Source organism: Sapajus apella, unplaced genomic scaffold (assembly GCF_009761245.1).
Source record: "Sapajus apella isolate SASKATOON/1434 unplaced genomic scaffold, GSC_monkey_1.0 scaffold61, whole genome shotgun sequence".
In the NCBI taxonomy this organism is placed as follows: domain Eukaryota; kingdom Metazoa; phylum Chordata; class Mammalia; order Primates; family Cebidae; genus Sapajus; species Sapajus apella.
In genome coordinates this window covers 5,188,613-5,207,102 of record NW_022437001.1, presented here as the reverse complement: position 1 = coordinate 5,207,102, position 18,490 = coordinate 5,188,613, and the positions used below count along the sequence as shown (strand labels likewise).

At 40.7% G+C, this 18,490-nt stretch overlaps 1 protein-coding gene across 2 annotated transcripts in view; it reads left to right on the top strand.

Moving 5' to 3' along the window:
* The window catches only part of ARHGAP10 (Rho GTPase activating protein 10), a 329,689-nt gene that overhangs the window by 102,098 nt on the left and 209,101 nt on the right, over positions 1 to 18,490 (top strand). For both annotated transcript variants that reach the window (XM_032246542.1, XM_032246543.1), the window contains exon 4: positions 10,192 to 10,263. In XM_032246542.1, the coding sequence (XP_032102433.1) occupies positions 10,192 to 10,263 (72 nt within the window). The remainder of the gene's footprint in view (positions 1 to 10,191; positions 10,264 to 18,490) is intronic.

Sequence of the window (18,490 nt, the reverse complement as noted above, 5' to 3'; positions counted from 1 at the left end):
TAATAGGCAAAACCAGCATATATGTTAGAAATATTCGTCTCACTTATTTAATAAAAAGTGTGTCCCTACTCTTGACACCTTGGAGATTATTATATTCGTCATGGATACCTTCTGAATTTTTCCGCACAGGCTTCCAGAGGATTGATGACCACATTTGCCTGAGTTCTTTGAGCTATAGCACCTTTTAAAGTCTCTGATGCATTCGTTGGAAATTTTATCTCATGTCAAAAGTACATATAGCAGCCCCTTTGGACAGTCTCTGTAAAAAACTTATTCCTGAACCTGGCACAGTGGCTTGGGCCTGTCATTCCAGCTACTCAGGAGGCTGAGGCAGGAGGATTGTTTGAGCCCACGATTTCTAATCTGTAATGATTTTGATCATACCGCTGCTCTCCAGCCTGGGTGACAGAGACCCTGTCACTTTAAAAACAAAAACAAAACAAAAACTCTGGGATGTGTTTTCATGATTTCTTTTCTTTTTTCTTTCTTTATTTTTTTTTGGTAGCGGGTGGGGGGACAAGGTCTAACTTTGTCACCTGGGCTGGAGTGCAGTGGCGTGATCACTGCTCGCTGCAGCCCCAACCTCCCGGCCTCAAGCTAGCCTCCCCCTTCAGCCTTCTGGGTGGCTGCGACTACAGATGCACGCCACCCCGCCTGGCTAGGTTTTTTTTTTTTTTTTTTTTTTCTTGAATAGAGATGGGGTTTTGCCATGTTGCCTAATTACTGAATACAAAATTTTGAAATCATCTCTGGAATCATAACTAAATCTCTTAAATTCCTTACCTTCCCCTTGTTTTGTCACCCTGTCCTGTTAGTAATCTCTAAGCATCTGAAACTAGATGTGATTAGGGCTGTGTTAGGCTAAGATTCCTCAAACAGTTGTTGATCAAAGTAGTGGGAAAGTATACTCCTTTAGAAGATTTTTAATGATTTCTTACATGAGGCAGATTCTTTTTTTTCTAATGGGCCATTTTGGGAAAAATATTCCTTTATGTTTAGATCTGTTTAATCTATCTATCTATCTATCTTTCTGTATGTATAAAGTTTCTAGGCACTAAGATTCTGTTTTAAGGAAAAATAAGAGCTGTCTGTTTGCTGAATGATTTCTTTGCTGCTGTTCTTGACGTTGGAATTGGAAAGTAGAATTTTCCCTTTAGTTTAATGAAATGGGAAGTATCTGGAAGGTCATGGGAGAAAATAGGGAAAATATTCCTTTGTTCTCAGATTATGCATTCCTCTGGGGTCAAAAACACTTGGAATCCAGGCTTAAAATAATGAGTGTTCTGGGGAATGGATGTAAAATTCCTTCTGTTCCACTAGACTCGGCCTATCCTTTTTAGTACTGAGAAATTAGAAAAGCATGATTTAGTAGTTACACTGACTTAATTATGTTTTACCTAGACGGAGACTTTAGAAAATTGTTACCAAAGATGCCATAGGAGGTAGACATGATTTTGTTGCATTTTTACTGAGTATGGGGTTATAGCCCTAAGTCCTATTCTCTTTAGAATTTATGACATAAGAACTTACTTTGATCTCCAGTGTGGGGGAAGGTAAAGTTGGTGGAGTGGCTCCTCTCCACAGCGGAGTCTGATTCTCTGCATGTTGGTTGTTTTTCTCAACAGATTTTTGAGCTGTAGCTTGAACTGTGGAGGTAGATTAAGGTAACATAACTTTTCCTTCCTTTTTAGACATTTGAGATCCTTACATCCAAATGTCTGAAGAAAAAGGATTTCAGACTTGAGTAGTTGTGGGAAACATTTTAATCCTCCACACTGTTATATAACAGTCCTTAGAACTTATAGCCCTAAGTCCTATTCTCTTTAGAATTTATGACATCAGAACTTACTTTGATCTCCAGTGTGGGGGAATGTAAAGTTGGTGGAGTGACTCCTCTCCACAGCGGAGTCTGATTCTCTGCAGGTTGGTTGTTTTTCTGAACAGATTTTTGAGCTGTAGCTTGAACTGTGGAGGTAGATTAAGGTAATATAACTTTTCTTTCCTTTTTAGTCATTTAAGATCCTTACATCCAAATGTCTGATGAAAAAGGACTTCAGACTTTTGAGTAATTGTGGGAAACATTTTAATCCTCCACACTGTTATATAACAATCCTGTCCTTTTATTTTGAATCGTGAAGTTCTAGTGGATTCTCTAGTTTGCCATCATAGCATGATTCTCCCAACTGTAGCATGGAAATAATTGGTACTTCTGTGTCTCCCAGCTCATTTAGAATCCCAGATTCATAGATATGGATGAGGACCTCTGCTGTCTCTTGGGCTGCTTTCTCCCAGTGCAGGCATGTGTGAGAGCATATTCCTGGTCATGGGTCGTCTAGTCTCTGCTTGTTCATGTGGAGGGAGCTGGAGGTCGCCACCTGGCCAGGCAGCCTGTTTCATTGTAGTTCTCTTGAGTTCCTGTGATAGGAAACCCAAATCTGCTACTGTATAGCTTCTACCCATCAAACCTGGCTTTGCTCCCTTTAAGCAAATCAGAATGATTTTTTTTTTTCTTCTCTCATGCAGTACCCATTTAAATATTTAAAGACAGCTTTCATGTTTCCACTAAATGTTCTCTTCCTCCCCACTCACATGAAACATCTCTAGTTTTTTACATTTCTTCCTCCTAAATCTTTTTGGTATTCTGATCACATTCCTGCTTTACCCTAGTTGGAAATGTCTCTTTTAAAATGTGGTAACCATGCTGTTGAGGTAAGCTGTGATCTGACGGGATGCAGTTGAGTGCTTACCTTGTTTGGATTCAAGCAATATGTGTAACCTGTGTATGTCACAGGTCCAATTTGTGGCTCTATTGACTTCTGTTAAACTTTCAGTTAATGGAAAATTTTAGGATTATGTGAGCCCAATATGAAATTCACATGAACTGTTCTCGACACATCTTCCACACCTGAGCAGTTGCCTTTCAGCATCTTGTAGATTGCTTATCCTAGGCAAATCCTAATGGCACTACTTTTGAGTCCCTGTTTTCAGCTCAAGAGCTCCTTGAACTGAGTTTCTTTATCTAGCATTCTACCTTCCTTCCCAACTTATGGTTTTCGGCAAATATGGTAAATGTGTATTTTTTAAAAAATGTAAGATACGCATAAGTAGAGCATTTTATTGCCATGGTGCTCAAGATAATCCTCTCAGGCAGGGTTTGGCAAATGATGACCCATGGGCCTGATCTACCTTGGCTCCTCTTTTTGTAAGTCAAGTTTCGTTGGAACACAGCTGTGCCCATCATTCATCTGCTCAATGTGGTTGCTTTTATGTCACCACAGCAGAGGTGAGTAGTTGGAACTGAGCCTGCATGGCTGCAAAGCCTAAATTATTTACTACCTGGTCTTTTATGGAAAAAGTTGGCTGACTCCTGCTCTGAGGAGAGAGCACCTGATTATTTTATGTTCAATAAGCTGCCTTTTGTTTCCAAGCAGAACTATCCAAAACCCTTTCCAAGGCTCATGAGCAAAGGCATTTTGTGACTTCTTTTCTTAGCTGGTTCAGATATTTTATAGGAATATGATTATGTAATCTGTATGTGTGGTTATAAAGTCACATTCTGTACTTGATCTCTTATCTGATTTGTAATACGTTAGTATTTGAAAACCTTTCTCAGTATTATTACTGCAGCTGTCTGCTTGACATTGGGAAACTGTCATCATTGTAAATTGCCTTTTAAGTTTCAGGGACAGTCCTAGACTTGGTATTCATTTGTTGCTGGGGAAGAAGAATCATGTTTCACCATTAGGAAACATCAGTAAAACTACTAACAAATATTATATAATATTCCTGTGAAATTGTAAAAGGAACTGGGAGATTCTATGGAGCTTCCAATCTATTTTGAGAAAAGGAAAATTCTTGTTGCCCAGCTGACATTGCCTTATTGAAACATTTATTGGCTTCTTTATTATTTTGTTCTTAAGTAGAATTTTTTAGGTTCAGTTTAGAAGTTATAAAATCAGACTTTCCTAAGTAAGGAAAATCATAAGGAATTTTAAGCTCTTAAGAGTGTTTTTGGCCGGCGCGGTGGCTCACACCTATAATCCCAGCACTTTGGGAGGCTGAGGCAGGTGGATCACGAGGTCAAGAGATTGAGACCATCCTGGCTAACGTGATGAAACTCTGTCTCTACTAAAAATACAAAAATTAGCTGGGGTGGTGGCATGCACCTATAATTCCAGCTACTCGGGAGGCTGAGGCAGGAGAACTGCTTGAACCCAGGAGGCAGAGGTTGCAGTGAGCTGAGATCATGCCGCTGTACTCCAGTCTGGTGACAGAGTGAGACTGTGTCTCAAGAAAATAAAGTACTTTTAATTAAAAATTTTTTAATGAGTTGAATATAGTGTTATTTGCCACAACTACTGCTATCTTTGTTTTGGAAATTTGCTTATTGATCTGAAGACAGGAAGGCAGAAACCCTTATGTTCTCCCTCCTAGATGGAGTCTCGCTCTGTTGCCCAGGCTGGAGTGCAGTGATGTGATCAGGGTTCAAGTGATTCTTCTTGCCTCAGCCTCCCGAGTAGCTGGGACTACAGGTGCCTGCCACCACACCCGGCTAATTTTTTTGTGTTTTTAGTAGAGATCAGGTTTCACCATATTGGCCAGGCTGGTCTCGAACTCTGATTTCAAGTGATCTGCCCACCTTGTCCTCCAAAAGTGCTAGGATTATGGGGGTGAGCCACCACACCTGGCCATGAAACCCTTATATTCTTTTTCTACTCTAACGTTAGCCTTTGGAGCTCAGATGGATGTTGCATTGAATTCTCCAGATGAACGAAAAATAAAATGACCTAAAATTGCTCTTGTGTAATCTTTGTAGCCTAGTTCTTTTGGGGAAAGAGTGTATACTCCAAAGTATGGAGTTTTGGGGTTCTTTTTTCTTTTTTTGAGGCAGAGCCTTACTCTGTCGTTCAGGCTGGATTTCAGTGGTGCAATCTTGGCTCACTACAATCTTCCACCTTCTGGGTTCAGGTGATTCTCCTGCCTCAGCCTCCTGAGTAGCTGGAATTACAGGCACCCACCACTATGCCTGGCTAATTTTTGTACTTTTAGTAGAGACAGGGTTTCACCATAATGGCAGGCTGGTGTCAAACTCCTGACCTCAGGTGATCCACCCACCTCAGCCTCCCAAAGTGCTGAGATGACAAGTGTCAGCCACCATGCCCGGCCAAGGGGGTTCTTATTTTAAAAGGCCTGCATATATCCATATTATTGATAACCTACATCTACTTTCTGAGCATTTCCTGGGTTCCACTCTGATGGCTAATGGAGAGCATCTGATATCTCTAGCCTTGTCTTGTGATCATCTCTGATTTCTTCATCTGCTTTAGTGACACTGAGCTGCTTAGGTTCCATGCCCTGGAATTGCCGGTTGCCCCTCTCCACCTGGAGGGCCTTTTAGAAACTCTTCTCCTTTGCCTGGAGAACACCTCCCCTGTGTTTCAGGCCGAGCTGTGCATGATCTTCCTCAGGAAGTCTGCTCTTAGCCTGGGGTCCTTCCTCTTCTGTTGCCCAGTAACTCTCTCTGCAGCTTGCCAGCACTTTGCCTACCACGTCATTACTGTGGTGACGCGTTCACATCTCTTAGAAACACTCACCCAGGATGAACTCAGCCACCCACCTTCTCCCTTCCTTGCTGGAGAAAATCCCACAGTAAGGCAGATGATCTCTTCATAAACTCCTCCTCACCTAACTCAAAAGGCCTTCTTGTTTCTCTAAGAAGTGCTGTCCCATCTGTAATGATTCTTTCATTCATTCTCTCTGTTAGTCGGGCATGAAACTTCTCATGCCCAAACTCTCTGCAAGTGACCCTGCTTTGTACTTCATGGAAAAAAAAGCCTTTTGGTAGCAACTTTCAGCTTTTTGTCACAGAGTCCACAAATCCATTTTTGCTGGCACCCCTTTTCTCCTTTTGTCACAAGGGAAGGAAGGATCTTCACTCCTGTGACAGGCTACCCCTCCATGCATGTTCAACATCCCTTTTTCTCCCATGTTAGAGACTCTGAACCATTCTTTCTGGATTCTTCACATGGGCATTAAGATGTGCTCCCGTCTCTTAAATACCAGCTTAGCGTCTTGAAAGAATACATGCCTTCACTTCATGGCCTGCTCCCTTTTAGCAGTCATCCTCTCTCTGCACTGCCCTGCATGGTCATTCTTGGAGGAATGGTTGCTCCCCATGTGGTCTCACTTGTCAGTCATAATTCAATTCCAGCCTGGCCCTTTCTGCCACCTTGCCACGGATATTGCTGAACTCTCATCCTTTCTTTAACGTCTCTGCACCTACACAGCTGAAGCCCTTTCTTCTTTCATCCAATACCTTGGTAGCTTCCTCCAGTCTCATTGCGATCATTTCCCTCTGTTCTTTCATTTCCTGATCTAGGTACTTGGTCTGAGACATCTCCTTTCTTCTAACATCTTACCTATCTACTTGCATGACCTCAAATGCCATCTACTTGCTGATGATGACAAAATTTCTATCTCTGACCTAAGTGTCTCTTCTAGGTGTGGGCCTGTGTCTCTGACAACCCATTTTACTAAGATCTTGGGTGTTTCTCAGCAACTCGGATTTAACATGAGCCCTTAGTATGTGCTCCTAGCTGCTTTCCCTCAAGATTTTCCGTTTCAGTAAATAGTATTCTTTATTCTTTATTTTAAAATTTTTTATTTTTAAGATTTGCGAGTACACAATAGGTATATATATTTATGGGGTATATTAGATATTTTGATACAGGCATGCAATGGATGATAATCACATCATGGTCATGCCTGTAATCCCAGCACGTTGGGAGGCTGAGGCGGGTGGATCACAAGATCAGGAGTTAGAGGCCACCTTGACCAACATGGAAAACCCTGTCTCTGCTAAAAACACAAAAATTAGCTGGGTGTGGTGGTACATGCCTGTAATTCCAGCTACGCAGGAGGCTGAGGCAGGAGAATCACTTGAACCCAGGAGGGCAGGTTGCAGTGAGCCGAGATCGCGCTACTGCACTCCAGCCTGGGCGGCAGAGCAAGACTGTCTTAAAAAAAAAAAAAAGTCACATCATGGAACATAGGGTATCCATCTCCTTAAGCATTTGTCCTTTGTGTTAAAATAATTAAAAGAGTATAATTAGATTGTGAGATGTACAATTAAATTATTTTGACTATAGTTAACCTGTTGTGCTATCAAATACTAGGTATCACTCATTCTTTCAAACTATTTTTTTGTACCCATTAACCATCCCTACGTCCACCCTACTGTACTTCTTAGCTTCTGGTAACCATCCTTCTACTCTGTCTCCATGAGTTCAATTGTTTTGATTTTTGCATCCCACGCGTAAGTGAAAGCATGTGATGCCTGTCTTTCTGTGCCTGACAATAAATAGTATTATCTCTTCATTTGTTTGTGCCAGAAATCTGGGAGGGATCCTGGAAAACTCCACCTTTTCCATTTGGTCAATCTCTCATTACTTTGACTCCACCTGCAAATATCTCTCAAATCTACTTTTCTGTATTTCTGTTGTTGGTTGCCTTCATTTGAACCACCACCGTCTCTTCCTGTACCACTCTAGAAGCCTCCTAACGAGTCTGTCATCTTCCAGCTTTCTGTACCTCTTATCTCTTCCTCAGCAGCCAGAGTGATCTTGAAAAGCTCTAATTATCGTTGTGTCAATTCACTGCTTAAAAACCCTTCTGTGGCTTTCCACTGTACCCCAAATAAAATGCTAACCCTTGCCCAGAGCCCACAAGGCCCAGCATGCTCTGATCCCCTGCCATCACTCAGCTCTGTGAGCTCACTTCATTGCTCCTTATGCTCCAGCCGTTCTGGCCTTTTGACATTTCCTGTAATGCTCAAACTCCTCACCTTTATCCTTTGCCTCTGCTGATCTCTGCTGGAAACAATTTCCCTTGCCCTTTGCATCATGGACTCCTTCTTACCTTTTAGGTCTTAGCTTAAATGTCACTACTTTGAAGAAGCTCTTTTTGTGCACATTTCTCCTTATACCTCCTCTAATGCATTCCTCCCCATACCCCTACTTTTCTTCATTGGAAGGAATTACTAGAATGTGCACTTACCTATCTCCTTGGGTGTTCATGTGTCCAGTTTACATCTTCTCTACTAAACAAGTTGCACAAAGGGAGGGGACTGTGCTTATTTTGTTTGTAGCTATATCCCTGTCAACTGGCATTGCATGCTCAACAGCTATTTATCTAGTAAAACAGGTAAATATTGGCTGGGCGCGGTGGCTCATGCCTGTAATCCCAGCACTTTGGGAGGCTGAGGTGGGTGGATCATGAGGTCAGGAGTTCGAGACCAGCCCGGCCAAGATGGTGAAACCCCGTCTTTACTAAAAATACAAAAATTAGCTGGGCATGGTGGTGCGTGCCTGTAATCCCAGCTACTTGGGAGGCTGAGGCAGGAGAATCGCTTGAACCCAGGAGGTGGCGGTTGCAGTGAGTCAAGACTGTGCCATTGCACTCCAGCATGGGTGACAGAGTGAGACTCCCATCTCAGGAAAAAAAAAAGGAAATATTAAAGTTTATTAAGATGACGACTTTGAGGAAGAACCTCTTTGGTACTTTTATTGCCATCTAGTGTGGTACTTACACTTGGTGGACCTAGACTTACTTGACTGGGAATCCCTGTTCCTATTTTCTGTGAACTGGAGCAGTTGTTAGCTTTTGTGATTCTTGCAGTTCATTTGGGGCTGACTTCTTTCTTGAGTGTAGCAGTTTTGCAGAAGACATTTTACATGGAGGTTTATTTGGGAACACTAGTTGGTTAGATGCAGATGTGGGAGCTTAAAGAATGTTATAGGTGCTCACATAAGTATACCTTAAATTAATTTATGAGACACTGTGTGTAAATTGATTCACCATGAAAATATATGCCAGAACTTCTTGTATCTGCACACAAGAAAATGGAATGTGGGGCATTCCGTATTATTTGGGGAGTCAGGATTTCTGACTTATGGTGCTTTGTAGGACTCTTTGGTTTGTCATTGCTGTAGGTCACATGGTCTAAAATGGAGAGAGGATAAAATGATATTTTGAAAGATGATCCCTTTTCCCTGGGTGGTGGTTGTTCTTAATTCTTTCTTTTAGATCTCTGTTGCCCCAGCTATTTTACACCCAAGCAGCAAATTATCCAGTGGGAATGAGGGGATTCTAGGGGTCATCTTGGGGTAGAAAGTTGAAACTGAGCATCTTGAATGCGGGTATGGTCGCTTATTTTGAGTGTACCTTAGAGTATGAATGGTCTTTTTGGGAGAAACCCTCACATAATGAAACACGGCTGAGGAGCCTTTGGTTATATTAAGAATCCTTTTCTATTCCAAATCACTTATTTTTTCTGTAATGTTAAGCTTGGATTTTTGAGCACCTTTCTAAAAAGAGGGATGGCACCTTTCTTAAATAGTGTTTTGAGACTTTCTTTTTCTATTTTGGATATTTCTGGTCTGGAAGCAGAGGGTGAGAAGCCACTACTCACCAGTATATTGTTACCAAGTATGTTTTCTTTCGATGAATATTTTCTTTTACTTGCATTTTTAGCATTTTGTGGCTTAACATGAAAAGCCCCAAACCAGCCAACATAAGAAATAACTGTGGTTGTGGGTGGAGCTTGTGTGTGACTTCTCTCATGTCGACCCTCCCTGATACCATGTTTTCTGGTACACCCGAGCATTTGACTTTTTCCTGAGCCTGCGGTGACTCTGCTTTGCTGATGTACCTTAAATCCTTAGGAGGTTTCTGTAGTGAAGGGTAGACTGGTTGCATTTGAACAAGCAGCTACAGCCCTAGTTCTTTACATAATGTAGTCTGATTATCAATAAAGGAATGTATTTGAATTTAAAATTTCTAAGGAGGGGGAAGGAAAAAACAATCTCAAACAGAAGTGTTCTGTTAATGAATGTGATAGACTTCTTTGTTGTTTACAGACAGGCCTCTTGCTGTTTGTCGAAGAGAGTTGGGCCTGTGTTGCACATTTCACTGGCAATCTGCCCACCTCCTCTTCCCTGAAAATATTTATGGAGTTCTAGTACTTTAGTAAGTTGAAGTGATTTAATTGTTGCATTGGCAGAGTGAGATAAAGCAGTTAAATATGTTGTTCATTTTCTCTCTGGGTGGGGTGGAAGAGGGAAATGAAGTACTAATTTTTTCCTTTTTGGAAACCTAATGCTGTGCTCTTTTGTTATCACTCTTGTTCTCTAGGCATTAAGTGTAACTGAAACCCTGATTAAACCCTTGGAAAAATTCAGAAAAGAGCAACTTGGAGCTGTAAAGGTTTGTGTCTAATTTGAATACACTTGTAAACAGAAAACATAGATGCCTCTGCTGCTTCACTGTATACTTTATTCACATTTGGCAGCTTTGAAGGAGATGCCAGAGCAAACCATCTGTTGTTTTATGTTTGAAATGTGCTTTTCCCCCTTTGGGGGATATGGAATTGAAAACAGCATAAAAACACCTGGACAAGGTAGTAAAACCTCTAGTAATCTTCCTGGGCTTCACCTTTCCATGTATAGTTTTTAAAATATCGGTAACCAAACAACACATTTGCTCTGAATGGAAGGAGCTTCTCACTGGGGGAAGTGTAGTTATTTCTGTACGCACCCTAGTTTTATGGAGTGTAGCATTACAATAGGGTTTAAGATGAGAGACGCTGCCACACCGTGATGCCATTGAAACAAGGACGAGACTATTAAGTTATTGGGAAGTAATTTCCTTCAATTTAACAAATTTATGGAGCCTCTGTTACGTGCCAGTATTGTTATAGTATTGTGCATTGTGTTGTGTGTTGTATAGTATTGTGCTGGGGATTCAAAGGTGAGTGAACCACATACTCTGTACTCAGGAATCTGGGATTTAACTATGATTTCCAGGAATAATGCAGCGGTTTTGCCACCGGGAGCCTGGGATATATTTAGCAACTTATTTAAAATTTGTCATCTGAGCTTTGAAATTACCCCAGAGACATAATTTCCCCCAGTCTTTCCTGAATTTTGCATATGTACTTGAGAAAGAAAAAGTAACATTTGCATATTGTTGACCATTTTTGGCTTGGCCCAAGGAGAGGGGAATTAACATCAATTTTAGATAGGGAAGGGGGGTTTTATATTTATGTTTTTTTCCCCCCCGCATGGCTGGGGATGTGAGGTTTTTTCTTCTAAAAGAAGTGACTGAAATCCCTTGGTGGAAATAAACACTGTGGCTTTTGTAGCTTAACCACACAGATGGACCCCAGGAGTTCCAGCACTGTAATTGCTGTTTATGGAATGAATTCTCATTAAAGTGACTTGTGAAAATATTAGACATTTCTTTTTGGCATACTGTATTATCGTTTTTAATGAAGAGCTATGAATTGAGGCTCAGACCCTGTGAACACTGGGTGATCATTGGGGGCACCACCCCAGACCCCTTCCTTGGATTGTTTTCTGTGCTGCAGGCAGCTGGGTTGTTCTGTCTGGCTTTGCAGCAGATTGGAGGTCAGCTTTCACTTCTGTGACCTTGACTAAGTAATTGGCTTTAGTTTCTTATCTGTAAAATGAAGGGCTTGGGGGACTTGACTGTTTAATAGTTTTATGATTTTGTTTTCTTTGATTTTATCTCTTAAAGCTGTTTTAAGGCTTGAGCCTATTGGTTCATTCTCTTAAACATTTCTTTGGCAGGTATTCCATGTAAACAATGTCCATTTCTTATTTTTCTCATTTGAATTGGATGGTGCTATATGTGTGAAGGTTATATTATGGAAATGAAAAGGGAGTGCGAGTGAATATATTTACTTTTCCTTGCCATCTACCCTACTGGAATTTAGAAATGTCTGACCTTGCATCTTCTATTGACTCATTTTCCCCCCTAAACTTTCCAGCTTCTGATGTTATGTTTGTTCAGAGTATATCCTGCAAAGAAACTTAAACGATAAAGTAATCCTTTTAAAAGGAGAAATGGTCACAATTTCAGCATAAGACGGTTTTCAGAGGGGGATTTAAGAAAAAGGTCTTAAAAGTTCATCACATCAGAATCCTTAGATACGGGGTCAACATGTTTATCTTCTCTTTCATACAATAGTTTATTCTATGCTTTGAGCTATTTAATGACCAAATTCTTTCCTGAAGTCCTATTTATGTATCCCTCCTTTTTCTTCTGGCTTCGAGTTTATAAAATAATTTTTGTTACGTACAGTCTTGTTTAGTATAGTGTGTGTGTTGACTTTTGTACCTACAGATGTTGCCCGTGAAGAGCCAGTCATTGTGGGTCACAGGGAAAACCCCTTTTTCCTGGCAGTTTTGTGTACCATAATAAACAGTAGAGAAAGATGGTTGCCTGAGTTGTGTAACGATATATAAGTGCCTATCCCTTCTATTAGGTTGTTAAATCTTTAAAAGACTGCTCTTTTTTTTTTTTTTTTTTTTTAATTCTCTACCAGCCTCTACCCTGCCTTAATAGATAAGGTACCTAATACATAGCCTATCCAACTGATAATTCTAGAAGAAACAGGACAGGGTTTAAGTTTGTGTATTTGAATTACTTTCCACATCTGTGCTGCTTAAACATTCAGTCGTATTTTGGCGAGCACACAGTCTTGTTCCTCTGATTAATCTGCTTACATGGGATACTTTGAAAAGACTTGACTCTCTTGGGTTAAAGAGCTTTTTGTAAACAGCATAAAACAGTTTTCGCATGGGGATTTAAGAAAAAGGCCTTTAAAAGTTGACCACATCACAATTGTTAGATATGGGGTCAACATGTTTATCTTCTCTTTCCCCTTCCCCTGTTTCCCATCTGGTGGTGGTGAAGTCCTTGCCCAAAGCTCTTTCAGTTCCCTGTGCTCCTGCCTTCTCTGGTTTCCAGAAGCCCCGTTACATGTTTAACTGTGGTTTAACCGTATTCTAAGTGGCTAGGTGGTTTCTGTAAATTAGATTTTGAAAAGCCCCCAGGTATTCTTGTCTACTGTTTTGCTTGTAGTTGGATCTCCTTTCCTTAAGCCCTATCTGTTTGGTTTGGATGTATCCCTGCTTTTTATAGGTTCTGCTGCATTTTCTTACATGCTTGCTGGGTTCTAGCCTTTGTTCAAAAAGCCCATTTGCCATCACGGGACACAAGTTGTTCCCTGATGCGTCATATCAAGTGACTACTCAAAGTTTCTCCAAGGCCTAGCTCAGTTCTTACCTTCTTTTGAAGCTCTTTTACCCCTCTTGAGCGTGGCCCTTATTGCCAAGTGTCCAGCGGTACTTTGTGGGTAGCTACAGGAACCAGTACAGGTCCTGAACAACATAGGAGCCAAACTCTGAGTAATACCAGAGTAAAAACTCTGAGAAATACCAGAACATGGTAAGAGTTATGTGAGATAATTTAAATTGCTTTTTTGGACATTTGACCAAGTAATGAAAAGGGTTTGGGCAAGCAGCAGCACACAGATGTCAAGTGGATGTGACTAACTGTATTGATAATAGAATCTCTTTAGATGCCATCTTGGAAAGAGCCAATTATTATTTTATCCAACAGAATACAAAGTTTAAGCAGAAAAGTTAATAGACGTTCATTTCACAGATTACAACTTATCACCTAAGCCTATTACCAGACTATCTATCTATCTATCTATCTAACTTACTTTCTTTCTTTCTTTCTTTCTTTCTTTCTTTCTTTCTTTCTTTCTTTCTTTCTTTCTTTCTTTCTTTCTTTCTTATCTGTCTATCATCTATCTATCTGTCTGTCTCAGTCATAGTCTTGGAAAGAAATTTGGAGCAGAGGTCTGGTAATAGGCTTCTATATATATATATATATATTTTAAAGACAGGATTTCATTCTGTTGCCCAGACTGGGATGCAGCCTTGAACTCCTGGGTCAAATGATCTTTTGAGTAGCCAGGACTACAGGTGCACGCCACCATGCCTGGCTAATTTTTAAATTACTTTTGTTGTGGAGAGAGGGTCTCTCTATGTTGCCCAGGCTGGTCTTGAACTCCTGGGCTTAAGTGATCCTACTGCCTCAGCCTCCCAAAGTTCTGGGATGACAGGCTTGAGCCACTGTGCCCAGCCTCATGAATACATTTTAAATAAAAACAGACTTTCAAAGATTCTGTAAATTACTACAAAATATGAGTAAAAAATAAACCTATCTGAATAATTTCTCATATTACATTGTTTGATAGAGCAGAAATAATATTTAGTTTAATTACATTTCTTTCATTCAGTAATAAAACACACTGGTGCTTATCATGCAGCATGATGTTAGAGGCCCTGAGTTACAGCTATGAATTACAACACTGGCCGGCCTTCGAGAAGTTAGCAACTCTTTGTGAGACTGTCAAATAAAAAAGCAGTAAAAATATACTGTGAAAAGTGCTGTAATAGGGGTAAGCGTAGGTGCCCTGGGATGTGCCCTACCATCTCATCTGTAGAGCACTGGAAAGTCTTTCAGGAAGACTTAATTCTTCCCAGTTTGAATCCTCTTTCGGTGCCTTAATTAACCATGTGATTTGGGGCAAGCGACTTAAGGCCTTTAAGTCTCAGTTTCCTGGTCTGAGAACAGAATTTCGTTATGACACTTGTCTCAGAAGGTTATTGTGAAAATTAAGTGAGTTTGATAATGTATTTAAAGTGTCTAGTTTGGGGCCTGGTATTCATAGAGTAATTTTATTATCCTATTCATGATTTGCTTCCTATCGCCTTGCCAAACAAGAATTGCTCAGGTTTTGGCCAGGCATGGTTGCTCACGCCAGTAATCCCAGCACTTTGGAGGCCAAGGTGGGTGGATCACAAGGTCAAGAGATCGAGACCATCCTAACCAACATGCTGAAACCTTGTCTCTACTAAAAATACAAAAATTAGCTGGGTGTGGTGGTGCGTGCCTGTAGTCCCAGCTACTTGGGAGGCTGAGGCAGGAGAAGAATCGCTTGAACCTGGGAGGTAGAGGTTGCAGTGAGCCAAGATGGTGCCACTGCACTGCAGCCTCGTGACAGAGTGAGACTCTGTCAAAAAAAAAAAAAAAATTCTCAGGTTTTTTTCTATTCTCTGCATACTAGGTTTAGGGGTGACATGCCATAGCATGTGGCTTATGACCCTTATGGACAAATAGTGCTAAGGCACTGGATTGGTGACTCTGGAACCACCGTGCAGGAACCGAGGTGACACTTTGCCAGTGCTGGTGCTGCTGCAGTCCTGTGCTGACTGTTCACCAGTGCTCTGACAGGTGTCTACCAGGCACCCTCCTGGGTATGAACTAAAGTGCTCCATTATGTGAGGATGGAAGCTGAATTCTCATCTCTTTAGAGAGGCTAGAGGAGCTTAAAGGAAAGGGGTGGGTTGGGGTAGGACAGGGCAAATGAAGTGTCAAGTAGGAATGAGTGACACTTGGGTGAGAATTAAGGGAAGGTGTGCTTTCTGCCTGCTGGAGTGGGGAGGGAGGACTTCATAGAAGAGGTGGTATTTGAACTCGTCTATGGGATGTTGGCACATCAGGGGCAGATAAGAACAAGGATCACAGCACTCTGGTTAGCTTGGAAATACAAGATTGTGTTTTAAAAAGGGTTCCAGCTGATTACATCACATGCAGCATGAATCTTGTTTCCCGTATGTGGGGTGGGGAGGAATTGGATTCTCTAAGAAAGCACAGTAAATCCTCACTTAACATTATCAGTAGGTTCTTGGAAACTGAATCGAAGTAAAACAACACAACACATAGGAAGCCAGTTTTACCATGGGCCAACTGACGTAAACAAAACTTTTATTCTTTTTTTTGAGGTGGAGTCTTGTTCTGTCACCCAGGCTGGAGTGCACTGGCACAATCTTGGCTCACTGCAACCTCCACCTCCCGGGTTCAAGTAATTCTTCTGCCTCAGCCTCCCAAGTAGCTGGGATTACAGGTGTCTGCCACCATGCCGAGCTCATTTTTTGTATTTTAGTAGAGATGGGGTTTCACCGTGTTGCCAGGCTGGTCTTGAACTCCTGATCTTGTGATCTGCTTGCCTTGGCTTCTCAAAGTGCTGGGATTACAGGTGTGAGCTACTGTACCCAACCAAAAGTTAAGTTTTTATGGCATATTTCTGGTCTCAATAACATCATCAAACTGTGTGTGAGTGTGTGTGACAGAACATAGTTTCATTATTGTCGTCCAGGCTGGAATGTAATGGTGTGATCTTGGCTCACTACAACCTCCGCCTCCCAGGTTTAAGCGATTCTTGTGCCTCAGCCTCCCAAGTAGTTGAGATTATAGGTATGCACCACCACGCCCAGTTAATTTGTATTTCTAGTAGAGATGGGGTTTCACTGTGTTGGTCAGGCTGGTCTCAAACTCCTGACCTCAACATCACCAAACTTGTAAATAAAGACCACAACACTTTTAATATTAAGTATTGAAATAAATGTGAACTATGCCTACATTTAGGAAAGATTAATAAAAACAAGTTTATTTGCTCATTTATTCTTGTTCAAGGTCGGAGGTGTCTAGAGCCCATCCCAGCAGCTCAGAGTGCAAAGTGGACCCCAGCCTTGGACAGGACATGATCCTGCCCTCACTTACACAGGACTGTTTAGACATGCCGGTGAACTGACCTAAGAGATATGGGAGGAAATCATAGATACCCAGAGAGAACCCACACAGACACAGGAGAATACAGACTCCGCATGGACAGTAGCCGTAGCCACAAATCAGTTTTTATTTTTAGCTTATTTTATTTTTAAATTTATTCTTGAGAAGGAGTCTTGCTCTGTCGCCCAAGCTGGAGTGCAGTGATGTGATCTTAGCTCACTGCAGCCTCCGCCTCCCGAGTTCAAGTGATTCTCCTGCCTCAACCTCCCAAGTAGCTGGGACTATAGGCGTGTGCCACCATACCTGGCTAATTTTTGTATTTTAAGTAGAGATGGTGTTTCACTATCTTGGTCAGGCTGGTCTCAAACTCCTGACCTTGTGATCCACCCACCTTGGCCTCCCAAAGTACTGGGAATACAGGTGTGAGCCACTGTGCCCAGCCATTTTCCCCTTATTAATGTTATAATGAAACTGTGCTCTTCAGGGACCCGTCATATTTAAGTTCTTCTCTAGGATAGTCCAACATTAAACATTATTTAATTTTATAGCTTGAAAATAAGCCTTTTTAATTTCCTTATCCTAAACAATTGGAAAATATAGAAAGCTCAAAAAAAGTCATCTAGTAACTTAAAAAAAATTCTTTTTTAAAGCAAAAAGTACCCTATAGAAAAATGGACCATTCTCAATTATGTTTAAACATTTTATGATTCTTTGTTTTTTCCATTTTTCGGTGGAAGTATTAATATATTTTTTGCAAAAATCCTGCTTAATGAAGAATATTTTATGCATTACAAATGTTTCCTTACCTTCTTACATGTTGGTTGTAATCCTTCCCCCTTTGCTGTGTGCCCTTTTGCTTGATTATTGTGAATTTTTTGATATCTACAAGTTCTTATGGCTTCCTCCTTTTTTTTTTTTTTTTTTAAACTTTAGAAGATCCTTCTCTGTTCTGAGATTTGTTGAAAATATTTTCTTTTTCATGGCTTCAGTGTTTACTTGTGACTCTTTCAGTCCATCTGGAATTAATTTTGATATGAAGTGAGGTTCTCTTTCTGTGTCCCAGTAGTTAAACAATCATGCCAGCACCAGTGGTTGAATCATCTCTTCCTTTTTTTAATCCAGTGATTTGTAATGACAAATGTATATAGTTTTTACCCCTAATGGTATTCATAAGATCTGGTCATTTGAATTGTGGATCTCAGGTTCTTCTCTTCTACAATTTATACAATGTATGTCTTTTTTTGACCCATAATGCTGTTTTAAGTAGTAGCTCTACTTTTTAAAAAAGGTTTGCACGTGCAGTTTTACAACACAAAGCTGACTTCTACCATATTTCAACTGATAAGGTTTGCTTGGCTTAATCATGTTGTTACAGTTAAAAGAATATGTGTTGTCACCATAAAGATCATTGGCTTTTTCAGCAGTTCCAGAGAAATCAGAAGACACAGCCAACATACAGGGCCTGTGTTCTCACAAGGCAAAAATGTTCTGGCACTGAGTAATGGCCGCCTTCTTCTCTGGAGTAGACGGGGACTATCTGGTTTTCATTGCCTGCCACTCCTGATTACGTTTCTGTCCCAGCCTGTTTCACTCATTAGATGACTGCCTGGCCCACACTCATTTCAGTTTTTGTAATGTCTGATTTATAAGAAAAATTTTCACATTGTATTTAGCTTGATTCTTGATGGAACTTTTTGGGTTATGTTGATAAATAGATTTTTTTTCTGTAATGCAGTGTTGGGAAAAAAAAAGCTCCATTTTTTATTGGATCCTGCTTGAATAGTTTCCTTTGAAATTTGTATTATTTCGCCACAAGAAATCTTATGAGCACAAAGAAACAATAATACTCTATAATGACATTAAGAACAAATGCAGGAAGAAATAAATTACCTACATTTTAAGATTCAACAACAAAACACAGCAGCATTCAGTATAATACTATACCATATATGAACGAAGATATTTCTATTCTAAGCTTGCT